At 34.1% G+C, this 13763-nt stretch overlaps 1 protein-coding gene across 13 annotated transcripts in view; it reads left to right on the top strand.

Moving 5' to 3' along the window:
• TRIM33 (tripartite motif containing 33) overlaps positions 1 to 13763 on the top strand; it is a 101367-nt gene that overhangs the window by 55835 nt on the left and 31769 nt on the right. For 8 of the 13 annotated variants that reach the window (XM_039356940.1, XM_039356939.1, XM_039356945.1 and 5 more), the window contains 7 exons: positions 951 to 1110; positions 1626 to 1972; positions 4198 to 4321; positions 5272 to 5346; positions 5714 to 5866; positions 7840 to 7890; positions 7973 to 8181. In XM_039356940.1, coding sequence (XP_039212874.1) covers positions 951 to 1110; positions 1626 to 1972; positions 4198 to 4321; positions 5272 to 5346; positions 5714 to 5866; positions 7840 to 7890; positions 7973 to 8181 — 1119 coding nt within the window. Of the gene's footprint in view, positions 1 to 950; positions 1111 to 1625; positions 1973 to 4197; positions 4322 to 5271; positions 5347 to 5713; positions 5867 to 7839; positions 7891 to 7972; positions 12697 to 13763 lie in introns of those variants that run through there. The other 5 variants (XM_039356943.1, XM_039356942.1, XM_039356941.1 and 2 more) reach the window with 3 other exon arrangements.

Here is a 13763-nt window from a genome sequence, read left to right as displayed (position 1 = left end):
ACAGTTGTGATAAATCTTTGGATATCATCATTTCTGTAATAATTTATGTAACTTGAAAGATTCCTAAAATAAGGTCTTGTGTTGCAGACCTTTATATATATACCTGTGTCTTCTTGTCCTTCTGCTTTATGCTATCAACCTATAGCACTGCTGGAATTCCTTCAGTTTGGTGTACTATATTTGCATTTTAACATATTGGTTTTATGCTTAATTATCACTGTTAATATGTGTCAGTCTTTTCATGTAGTGACTATTGCTTCTGTGGCGATTGTTTCTTCATTTTTGCCTCTGATTTATAGAAAACTAAAAGATCAAGATAAAATACAGATATATTGTATCTAAACTGGAAACTAACAGTGTACTGTATGTGAAACTGTATTGTATTTTTACTGTGGAAAATGATGCCATGATTTTTTGCTGCTTGTATAATTTTGAGAGAATTTTAATTAATTACATAGACGAATGCCTTTATAAAGAAGATCTGAAACAACTTTTTAAAATAAACCTGACTTTAAAGCACAAAACAAACTAATGAAAAGAATGATTCAGTGCTATAATTTACTTTTGAAAATTTCTATTGCTAAAACACACATTTGAAGCTATTTGCAGAAAAAAATAGTTGAAAATAAACTTTACTATTCCAGGCAGAATGTTTAAAGTGCAAGTTGTTTTCTCGATAGTTGTTTTAGATATGATTTTTACGATTCTACAGCCCTGATTAAGTAGAAATCATGCTTTCATAAATTAATGTATACATTTGTATATTAAAAATGAAGAATTTTTACAAATTTAACAAAAATATTAATTGCAGAGTTACTTCTGTTAATTTTATTATTGCATAATTATGTTCCTTACACTTTGGAGGAAGGATTTTATTAGATTAGGGAATGTTTATTTCTCAGAATTTTAGCAGAGGGATGTTTAATTTGTATAACTTATGTACTTTTCAGTTGTGGCTCATCAGGCAGAACCGTGGAGAAGAACAATATTAGCTTTAAATCTGATCATGTAAAAGTTAAACAAGAGCCTGGCACAGAAGAAGAGGTGTGTGGTTTTTCAGGACCTGTGAAGCAAGAAAAAACAGAAGATGGCAGGAGAAGTGCCTGCATGGTAAAATTCTATTTCTGTGTTATACCATTTTAATACAGGATTTCTAAGTAGTTGGGGGAAGTGAAGATATTTGTTACTTTCTTCAGAGTAGTTGCTCTTTCCACGAAGTGCTAGAAATATTTAACATTTCTGTTTTAATACCATGTTTTGTTTTCCTTGAGCCTGTCCTTGATTAGATAATTAGATAACCAAGTTGCTTTGGCTCATAAATCAAACTAAGTCAAAGGGCAAACTAAGGTGCTTGGCTCAATATGAGCAAACTATTGTTAGTTTAATAAACCATGGTTAGACTTTGACAGCATGATATGTCTTAGAACATGGAACTGAATCCATTTTTATTCATGTATTCAACCAAGCTCTTAGAGCACTAAAGAATCCCCCATTACAATCCTGAGCTACAAATATTCTCCTTTATTGATATTCATGTTTAGAATAGCTTACTAAAATAAATGGGAGGGGGGGAAGAGACACCTAATGAAACTTTATTAGTCTTTTAACTTGTGCCTTAATTTTAGCTTAGCAGTCCTGAGAGCAGTTTGACGCCCCCACTTTCTACAAACTTACATCTGGAAAGTGAATTAGAAGCACTGGGAAGTATAGACAACCATGTAAAAACTGAATCAACAGAATTGAATGAAAGCTGTAAACAGTCTGGACATGGTCTTGTAAATGGCAAATCTCCAGTACGTAGCCTCATGCACCGGTCTGCCAGGGCTGGAGGAGAAGGCAACAATAAAGATGATGATCCAAATGAAGACTGGTGTGCTGTTTGCCAAAATGGGGGAGATCTATTATGTTGTGAAAAGTGTCCTAAGGTTTTCCATCTGACATGTCATGTACCTACTCTTCTCAGCTTTCCAAGGTATGAAAATACTATTACGTTACATCCTGCAAGAGCTTAGTGTGATTATTTGTAGTAAGGTATAATATTGAATATTAAAAGTATAATATTGAGGTGGAGATGGTCCCTCTACAGGTTGTTACTATATTGGAATGATGTATTCTTGGAGTGTTATTAGTATTGGTAGTTTTTAATATTGTTTTAAAATGACCTAAAATGTGTAATAAATACTAAATACAGCATCACCACCAGATGCATCCGTAGTTGGCTGACCGGCCGTACTCAGTGTGTGGTCCTCAATGGAACCACATCTGCATGGAGGGAAGTGTGTAGTGGGGTGCCCCAGTGCTCTGTTCTGGGCCCAGTGCTCTTCAACATCTTCATCAATGATCTGGACAAGGGGATAGATGGGGAACTCATCAAATTTGCAGACGACACCAAGCTGGCAGGAATAGCCAACACTCCAGAAGAAAAGACTTAGAATATAGGAGGATCTGGACAGACTTGAACGCTGGGTGCTATCTAACAAAATGAAATTCAATAGTGAAAAAAATAAAGGTTCTGCATTTAGGCAAGAAAAACCAAATGTACATGTATAGTATAGGGGGTACCTTGCTCAATAGTAGAACTGTGAGAGGGATCTCGGAGTCCTAGTGGACAATCATTTAAATATGAGCCAGCAGTGTGCTGCAGCTGCCAAAAAAGCCAACACAGTGCTAGGCTGCATTAATAGAGGGATAGAATCAAGATCACGTGAAGTATTAATACCACTTTACAATGCCTTGGTAAGGCCACACTTGGAATACTGCATCCGGTTTTGATCACCATGATGTAAAAAAGATGTTGAGACTCTAGAAAGAGTACAGAGAAGAGCAACAAAGATGATTAGGGGACTGGAGGCTAAAACATATAAGGAACGGTTGCTGGAATTGGGTATGTCTAGTTTAACGAAGAGAAGGACGGGGGGGACATGATAGCAGTGTTCCAATATCTCAGGGGCTGCCACAAAGAAGAGGGAGTCAAGCTATTTTCCAAAGCGCCTGAAGGCAGACAAGAAGCAACGGGTGGAAACTAATCAAGGAGAGAAGCAACCTAGAACTAAGGAGAAACTTCCTGACAGTTAGAACAATTAACCAGTGGAACAACCTGCCTCCAGAAGCGGTGAATGCTCCAACACTGGAAGTTTTTAAGAAGAAACTGGACAGCCATTTGTCCGAAAGGGTATAGGGTTTCCTGCCTGAGCAGGCGGTTGGACTCGATGACTTCCAAGGTCCCTTCCAACTTTACTACTACTACTACTACTACTACTACTACTACTACTACTACTAAATACAATCACATTATAGCAGTTACATATTTAAAATGAGATTTTGCTATTAGCCAACAGCCATGATCTGTGTGAAACAATTATGCTTTGTTTCATATTAAACAGTGCACAGGAAAAAGTATTCCATTACCTCTTATATGCTTTGGGGAGAGTTGGTCCTCATAATCATACATATACAAGGCACTTGGTTTAAAAAAATGTAGGCAAACTCTTATGTCATTACAGTAACTAACTGTGACAGGTGAATTTCTGTTTGTTATTCTAGTGAAAAATATTAGACATAATTTGCATTTTATTTCTATATTTTTTCTACAAAATCCTCAATTTTTTTGCGAGGCCGTTACTGATTATAATATAGATAGCTCTTCCTTAGCAAACACAACTGGGACCAATAATTCCATAGCTAAGCAAAATATCATGTGACTCTGAGGGACTCACGACATCACTTTCCACAGTGAGTCATTGTGGGTCACAAGTGAGGCATTACAGGACATCAACTTGCAATTGTACTGTCAGCTTTGTTTGTTAAAAAGCCAGTTATCAAATGCTTAAATGACAGTCCTGACTATGGGATGTTGTGACAGCCGTAAACACACATCCATTGTGAAGTGCCTGAATGTTGATCATGTGATTACAGAGATGCTGTGATGGTTGTAAGACCTAGTTGTAAAGTTATTTTTCCAGCCATTCGAACAGCACTTTTTCTGCAGGTGCAGGGTCCACTATTTTCAGATCAACCAAATGTTGATCTGTTGGTTGTGACAGGAATTGACTGACTAGCATGCGTGCGTGCGCGCGCACACACACACACACACACACACACAAACACATGATTTGATTAATTGGAGATTTGTATTTATGTATTTAGAAGATTTATAATATGTTATCTAAATTTCTGGATGTATTTTTTCTTTTCTAGTGGAGAATGGATATGTACATTTTGTCGAGATCTTCTCAAACCTGAGGTAGAATATGATTGCGATAATTTGCAGCACACCAAGAAGGGGAAAACTGCACAAGGATTGAGTCCTATGGACCAAAGGGTAGGTGTCTCATAATTTAGGTATCTTGTTCTCAGATCAATTTAACCCAATTATCTTGCCTATTATATGTTCCTTTATTTAAGTTATATTTTATTTTATATAGTCAGCAACTGCCATTGCATTATGTAAACCAAATCAAGAAACCAACTCTGTATGAAGATTAAAATTACCTTTATTAATATTGACTATAGTAACATAATCTTGCAAATTTTTCTGTACTTGCTTCTCTCTCTCTCCCTCCCTCCCTCTCCCTCTCCCCTTCTCCTCCCCCTCCCTCCCTCCCTCTCCTCAAATATTCATGTAAATTAGGGAGGTTTCTGCCTATGTCTTTCTTCTTGTTTTAGACTTAAGTGAATATAGAAAGTCTACACACCTCCTGTTAAAATGCCAAGTTTTTGAATGTAAAAAAACCCCAGATCATAAATAGATTTTGAAATAGTTTACAATCCTGAAAGTTACTTCCTTATGACTTTGTTTAGATTCAAAGCTGTGAAGGCAAAAGGAATTAGTTGCATGGATATTAAAATATGTATAACTTATGTCTGTTTATTCCAGATAGTTTAGTTATTCGTAGGTTTTTGCAGACTGAATTAGGCTTTGAGAATCTTATTCTTCTGAAAACTGTAGGATAAGCACATATCATGCCCCTGGTGGTGCAGTGGTTAGAATGCAGCACTGCAGGCTACTTCTGCTGACTCCCAACTGCAAGCAGTTTGGCAGTTTGAGTCTCACCAGCTCAAGGTTGACTCAGCCTTCCATCTTTCCGAGGTTGGTAAAATGAGGACCCAGATTGTGGGGCAATATGCCGATTCTGTAAATCGCTTAGAGAGGGCTGTAAAGCACTGAGAAGCGGTGTATATAAGTCTAAGTGCTATTGCTATAACTAGTTAAAAAAATTCAGTCTTTTAAGAATGAAGCAATTTTAATTGAATTTGTTTTTCCTCTACAAGAAATGTGAACGCCTCCTACTTTATCTATATTGCCATGAGCTGAGTATTGAATTCCAAGAGCCAGTTCCAGCCTCGGTGAGTGCTTTCATACACATTATCTTGAGATGATAAAATGCAGATGTTTACTTTTAGGAGTCTGAAATTGATGATCAACATTTGACAGTCATAGTTGTTATTATGTTATGAATGGTATTTTGCAGTATGTACTTTTTTAAAAAAAGTATCTGTTTACAAAATCCTTGGATTAGCAATGTTGAAGAGCTATGAAGTAGAATTTCCACATTTGAAAATAATACCAAAATTTCACATTTATAGTATGTTTTCTAAATGTTTGAGTCTGGTTTTAAAAATGAGAATGCTTCACATAGAAAAATATTCTACAGTAAAAATATGTTTCTTAAATTTTCTCTCTTCTAATGTGACTGCATTTTTTTCTGAACAGATACCAAATTACTATAAAATAATAAAGAAACCCATGGATCTATCTACGGTAAAGAAAAAACTCCAGAAGAAACATTCACAACATTATCAGACACCTGAAGATTTTGTGGCAGATGTTCGGCTGATCTTCAAGAACTGTGAAAGGTTTAATGAAGTATGTTAACTTCCAACTTGTAGAATTGTTTTGACTGATGAAAAAACTTTCTTCTGTGTCTTCACATCGATGTTAATTACACGTGTTTCCAAATTCTGAATGTTGGATGGAAATAGATTAGTGTTCCACATGTGAGCTGTACAAAGATATGACTGGGCACAGATTGAGCCTCTTATACAGTCTCTTATTATATACAGAAATAATGTAAATTGGATCCTGAGGTCATGCATGATCTTCTAGTTTCTTTACTGATTTTAATAGTGAACCAATTAAATGGTGGGTTGCATTCATGTATGTGCACAAGCTTTTTAATGCCTCCATTTTGTGGAGACATTTTCTTTTTAATAGCACATTGTTACCTAGTCCAAGCAGCAGAAAAGCAGAAATCCTCTGTGTGAATGATTTAGTTGATATGTAAAAGGCATTGAAAGCAATAGAAAACAAGATAGGTCATTAATAAATAATTCTACAATTAAATACATGGTGTATTCATAGATTATCTTTAAATCTAGAGCATTTTGTGAACGATAAATAGTTTTGAAAAGTTGTAATCTTAAATCCAAGATTACATGAAGATTTTGATGTAAATAAATAATAAAGCAAGATTTAAACAAATGCAAGGAGACATGATTATCAGTTGCTAAATGACTTATAAAAAGACAGAATTTGTGATGGAAATAGCTGTAGAATACCTGGCCTTCTAATGATAACCAAATAGCTGTTGTTTAAAAATAGACACTGTGATGCTTAAATAGCATGTTTTAAAAGTTTGGAAACCATTCTGCAAGGCAGTCAGTTAGTTAGATTCCTTATTAATTGAAAGTTATCTTGTGCAATTCTAGTTTGTGCAATTCAGATAACAAAGTCTTAAAATAAAAGCAATCATTATTGATAATTTCAGATATGTAGAAAAAAATACTTAGAAGGCCATGTGGGTATAAAAAGGAATGCTGACATAATATGGGGTTTTTGAAACATCAAAAATATGGCATGTGAACCTCAATTAATACACAATATTTGTGGGAAAAGAAATAATAGGTACCTAAGATATTTTTTGACTCCAGGAAAATTGGCCACATTTAATCATACTTAAATTAGAGTTGCTATCATCTATAGAAAAGACTTGGATCCAGTCTTTATTATCTATATTATCTAAAATCATTATTCTGTCTCCCATTGATTAGATATTTTTATTTAAATATGCTCAGAGACTCTTGAAAAAGAATCTTGAATTTTCTATAGGACAATTTGAGAACCTCAGTTTCAATTAAAGTGGGTTATAATCTTTGTACTGGTTTGATATTAATACTTGCTTATAAACTGTAATACTAAAATCTCATAATGTAAAAGTTGATATTAATACCTGCATATAAAATTCTAATAGTAAAATCTCAAAATGTAAAAGTTTTTAAAGTATTGAGTTGCCTTAAGCAGTTGGAACTTTAATTTAAACTTGGATTGTAATAGGTGAGGCCAAATAATTGTATTTTTCAAAATAAATTAATTTTAAGAAAAATGAACATACGATGAAAAGAAATTTTCATGGGCAGATAAATGCAGTTAGTACAGACTAAAAAAAGAAACTTGCCCTTTTTTCGTACTGCAGTTGCCACATTTATATCATGACAAGAAGAACTGAACTGGAAGATAGTAGGTTAGCACTTAAGAAGAAATGACAAAGGAATCCTGATGGAAGAAATTACTGCCAACCATTTATAACACAATTATCCTATTTACTGTACAGCTCAATTTTGGATTTCTGTGCTTGGTATCAGTTTTACAAAACTGATCATTTGTTAATGGATCATATACCCAAAATTTAGCAATGTGACCTTATGAAGTGTCACCTCTGTGTCACCACTTTTAGAAATAAATTGCCATCATGGCTGAGTTTCATCATCCATTCCTGTACAGTATCATAACTTTAGAAGGGATTATAATTTCCTTTGTTTTGACTCTGGTATCCTTTTTAGATGATGAAAGTTGTTCAAGTTTATGCAGAAACACAAGAGATTAATTTGAAGGTAAGCTTTTCAGACCATGCACACTTGCTGAAGAGATGTGCATTACCAATTGGTGAATGTTACTATCTTTTTTACTTTGCAGGTTGATTCAGAAGTAGCACAGGCAGGGAAAGCAGTTGCATTATACTTTGAAGATAAACTTACAGAGATATACCCAGGCAGGATCTTCCAGCCTTTACCTGAATTCGAGCAAGAAGAAGATGATGCTGAAATAACTGATGATTCAGATGAAGATTTTATACAGCCACGTAGAAAACGTCTAAAATCAGATGAAAGGCCGGTGCATATAAAGTAAACTAATTAAATGGACTACTATTGTAAAGAAAAACATATTTAAATGTTCCTGGGATATTATCATGGCTTTAGTGGCCATTTTATTGATAGTGTTCAGACAGTATTAGATTACAAAAAGCATTTGTACAGAAACATGCTTGTCTAAGGGGAAAAGCTTTCAACTTCTGTTATTGTTCGTGTGTGTGTGTGTGTGTGTGTGTTTAGTGCTGGATTTTTATTTCACCTTTTCACTCCTTCATTTACAGAAGTTTGAGATTATTAACATTCATATAAGAAATAAGTTTTTATATGATGACATTTGTATGAACAAACTATTTCTGTAGGTTTGGACCAAGACAAACCATATTTCACTTTCATGCCGGGTTGCGGTTTAAATTCGAAGCATCCTTTCTCTTCACGCAACCAGAACTGGTTGTGTGATTTTCTTTTTTTTATTTTTGAAAATCAACATCTCATCCAAATGACAATGCAAGTATCATACATTGTTGGATCAAATAGCCAGGCTCTGCAGTCTTTTATTATGTATAGAAGTATCATAATAACATCATTAAATCATCTTGAATTTGAGAATGCAAGAGTGCGAGTTCTTCATATGTGCTTTATTGACTTAAGTTGCAATTCATGTTTTTAAGTAGGATTCATCATATTAAATGGAAGTCCCACGCACAGTACACCTCAGCACCATTTTTTTGTATTTTGTCTATTTCTTTCCCCTTTTAAGGCAGGATGTTGGCTGCAAAACCAACTAAAATATAGATTTTAGTACTTTCAGAACTAGCCTATGATGTCAGTAACTGTCCAGTCTTCCCTACTAACAGTTCCTGATAGACTGCTATCAGCAAACTATAACTTTGTCAACTACCAAATGTGTAAAATTTCCTGTATTCACTCTGTCTTATTTGTAAATAATGGTACTGTAAATTCTTTCAGGCAGCAACATTTGCTGGACTGTTTTTAAGCTAATATGTATTCTTACTAATGTTCCTAATCAAGAACAGATTTGTAATATGCTCTTTATTTCTTAAACAGTTCATAATTTGACGTTCTGTATTATTTTGTTAGATTTATTCAGTTTTTCTTCAGAAGCAGCTTAAACAAAATATTGAAGAGAATAATGTGCCCTTTCAGGCTAAGTTACTTGTCTATTCTTAAATCTAGAAAATGGACCAGCATATCAGACAAGTAACTAGATGAATAATAATAAGCAGTTGTCTGTGCATAAGTAAGCTCTTCAATTCGCCTTGATAGCAACTTTGAGACAACCCCCCCCCCCGCATTATTGTAATTCAGTGTTGAACAGGTAAAAATCCTTATATGCTCGGCGTAGGTTTGTATTGAACTATAAAACTATTTCAAACCCTTATATAGAATATTTTTATGGCTGTTTCAAAAAAGCAAACTATATTGAGGTAACCAAAATATAGGCTTTACTGTGACATTGAGTGTAATTCATTATGGCCAACAGTCCACAGTATATGAAGAATTGATCTATACATAGAGTTGAATAATTTCTATTGTACAATGTATTCCCAGTGATTCCCTAAAGAGTTTTTATTCAAATGCCTGAGTTCATGTTCCCTGTAAGACAAAGAGGCAGACAGGATGGTTCTCTAACATGAAAGTAATTAAAGATACTTATGACTTTAATTCACTTTCTTAGATAAACAATATATTCAAAATGAAAGGAGTCCAGGATTTATTTTCACAAAAGGTTTTATTTAACAAATCAATTCTAAATTGTCTGTTTTATGAATATATATTAGTCTATATTATGACCAAATTAAATTTAGAGAAGTCAGTTCAGGGAGATTGGAAGAAAGTTTCATAATCGTAGCTGTCATTTCCACATATAAAAAGCAACATTCTAACTGGACTCTGTGATGTTTTCTATATATAGTGTCACTGATTATCCTTTTCTCCAAATGTTGTGGTGAGATTATTCAACTTGAGAGTTCTAACATGTAGGCAATCAGCATAGCCTAGTTTGAATGTCACTTTTTATTTGCAGATAAAAATATGAGGGTGAATGGGAGGGTGTTCCTTCTCAATGTGTTCACTCTCCAACAAGTTCCCACAAAATATCAATCTATGCACTTATTGCTAGCATCAGATTAAAGAACAAAATGCTAAATATCTATTGGATGAAATAGTACTTCTTATGTATACTACAGTTCTTCGTATCTCAATTTATAATGAATCTATTTCTTAATTAAATATATGCAGATTCCTTTCTGCAAAAGATAATTTTTATTGAGCTAATTTAGATTTTTCCCCTTCCTTGAAATGGCAATGGAAAAGTAATATATTCAGATTTTAGTGTATTAAAATTGTATGAATATCTTTTACTTTTTTGCAATAACATAATCTGAGACATTAAATTGATTATCTGCTATCTGAAACATAGTGGATAATAACATTCTGCATAGACTCTATATAAGAGTCATTTCTTGAAGAATATATTCATAGATGGAAATGCTTTGCAGTCTTGACGAGCTTTTCCCAGTGATGTAAAAAGTACATCGCAAAAGGATTTCTGCCACCTGTTCAGCTGAAAAGAAGCCTGTGTTTGGCATATTACAAGCACCTGTGCAATTATTGAGCTATACTGGGTTTGAAAACATAGATTTTTGGGGAGTATGTTTTTCATATGTCTGCTTTCTAGTGGATAATGGGACTTTCCTTGCATGTGAAATGGATTTACCTGGGCTTCATAAATTACAATGTAACTTGTATCTGATATGGTACCCAAATATTTTGTCATATAATTTGACTTCAAATACTCTTGCTAAAAACAAAACAAAAAATTCTTTCCCTCGTTGTATAGGTTCCAAACATTTAAGTTAATCCAAAGAAAAAAAAGGCAACTTGCTTTGAAACAAGAAGGCTAACAAGTGTACAGCGTGCTGATTGTGGACTTCTCAATTACCTCAGCAGGTCCCCTGCCTTGTAAATTACTAGTGATTAGTGTAAGTTTAACCAGCTAAGTATGTTCAGGTTTTTACTTAACTGTGCCCTGCAATTAAGTGTCCTATCATATACTATTAAGGCTGAGTTACTATCCAAAAAGGGTGGCTTTGCCCCTAGCTTTTAAAGTAGATACTGTATGCTGTATAAAGTAGATAGCCTTTTTCATGAGAAAAATTCCCATTAATAATATTTGAGGTGGCATTGAGTGTCGGCATACTCAACACTGGATAAAAGAACAGAATGTTTTATAAACATTTCTGTGAGCCACTGCATCAAAGTAGTATTTTTTAACAAATCACCCCAATTTGCCATTCTGTTGTATAATGTAGTTTTATTAGCCAGTCCCATTTACGTGAAAGTTATGGCAACACTACCTTGAAGTTGAAAATGTTACTGTTGGATGTAGGCTTTCTCTCTTTCTTTTTCCATCTCTCCTTAGCAAAAAAGCAATAAAACTGCTTTGTCTGTTGCCTGTTTAGCATGGCAGTATCCATTTCCCTTGGGTAGTGGTTTTATAGGAAAGTTTTTGTATGTGTATCACCCAAGTCTAGCTTTTAACAAAGTGTGCAGTTATAGTGTGGCATTTTATTTTAAAAATTGGGGAAAGTTAACATATTTTTTTAAGAAGTAGGTGTTTCAGTAAATAATGAAGGTACTTTTTTAAAACTTTATATGCCACAATTTACATAGACCTATTTCAAAGTAATTCATAAGATTGTGATTTTTGGATATGGCCACCACTTCTTTGCTTCAATGATGCATGTGCAGTAATTCCACTCATAGTAGGTTTTTGTGATCACCTATTTGCTAGTCTACTTTTAAAATGCATCCTAATCAAAATAGTTTCAAAAATTGAAGTTTTGATTTCTTAATTCAGTAGCTGATTGACAATGATAACACACAACTTTTTCTTTTCTATTCAATTCTTTTTCAAGTAGGGAGCTCCTCTTTTCTTTTAAAATGATCTGTGACTTTGTATAAATAAATTGAAAGAATTTTATAGATCTCTCACCCATTTCAGCATTCCCTTAACGTGAACATAAATTTTGAAATGGAAAATGATGCATGTTAAAGGCCTGCCAATGTAGGCATTTATTAATTCAAAATGCCATTAAACATGTATATATGAGGTCGATAAAGATTTGTGCAATTGAAAGCCTGTTTTAATTTTATATGTAAACATACAAATCAAAGGGTTCAATTCCCATATTCTTTCTTTCTGGTAATTAAAACTGGTACTTTTTGCACATAGGTAGATTCTTTTTAAAAAGTGCTGTTTCTGTGGTATTGTATTCTCTGAATAATATTTAATTTTTTTAACAAGTTAACGTTTCTAATTGTTCAGTTCCTGTGTTTTTTGGCTGGTGTGTAATAAAAGCATTTTTCTTTACATGATTATTTAATACATTTAGCAACCTGTAAATATTTCTTGTTAAGTGCTCTGGAATGTGGTGTAGCAATTGTATTAGAACAGTTTTAAAAAGCATTGTTTTGAAACCACTTTGTTTTGGTTATTTCTATTAAATTAGAAAAGGAAGAACTTTTCAAATGAGTATTGTTTTGTAAATTAAAGGCATCCCTAGACCTATTTGATAAATTATTAGCATGGGAAAATTATGAAAATTTGGCTAGCATCTATACAGTGACATAAGAATAAGGGTTATGATTTAACATTATTAAATACATACGCAAGCCTTTTACAACAGGAGTCCCCAACCCCCAGTCCGTGGAGTGGTACCGGGCCGCAGCATGCCAGCAACCAGTTTGTATAAACAAGCAAAGACCCATCCGCTGGATGCAGGCAGCACATGAAACCACACCCCCTCTGGTCCACGGAAAAATCTTTCTCCACGGAACCGGACTGTGATGCTTAAAAGGTTGAGACCTCTGTTTTACAAGATCTCTATATGATGGATATAACTCATCTAAACATCAATTTAAACACACATACAGAAATAAATCCTCAGTGTACACACTATGGTGTTTTATTTTGCAAAATAATGAGACTGAAGAGATAACATTGTCTCAGTTATTAAGAAAAAAACATATTTTTCATCTTTCTATTAACTGTCCTGTGTTTTATTCAACAGTTTTGTATCTGAATGTAAATAGATGAACTGATGTGGAAGGATATTTGTGGATTTCATTTAATTATGATTACTACAGAGGCTATAGATGATAAGAATGGAACCTTTATAGAAACTAAGCAATATTGTAGCACTGCTGAATGAAATGTGAAGAGCTTGTTACCTCATGACATATAGATTTTTGCTTGTTTTTGTTTGGAAGGTCTGTTCTCACAAATTAATATGCGCTTAGTCACTGTGAAGTGTGAACAATATTGGTTTTGTATAGTTAGCTCCTATCTGGAATCCATAAATCCAAGATCCAGGCTTCACTATCAAATTAACTACCATGCTGTTATCCCTGAAGAAGTTTCTGGGACAAATACATAGTGTTATGAGTGGCTCAGATGGGAAGTGCAATCCATTCTTCCCTTTGAGAAGCAAGGACAGGGTTTATTTCTTGCCAGCCCATCTGCTCTCTGTCTTGCCCTGGTATTCTTAGCTATCTTGGTGTGTTGGATTTAGTGCTTTCATCCTCTTGCATTG

This window comes from Crotalus tigris, unplaced genomic scaffold, assembly GCF_016545835.1.
Source record: "Crotalus tigris isolate CLP2741 ecotype Arizona unplaced genomic scaffold, ASM1654583v1 scf7180000018838.1047803, whole genome shotgun sequence".
In the NCBI taxonomy this organism is placed as follows: domain Eukaryota; kingdom Metazoa; phylum Chordata; class Lepidosauria; order Squamata; family Viperidae; genus Crotalus; species Crotalus tigris.
The sequence above is the reverse complement of the archived record's forward strand: the minus strand, read 5'-3'. Positions and strand labels throughout refer to the sequence as shown.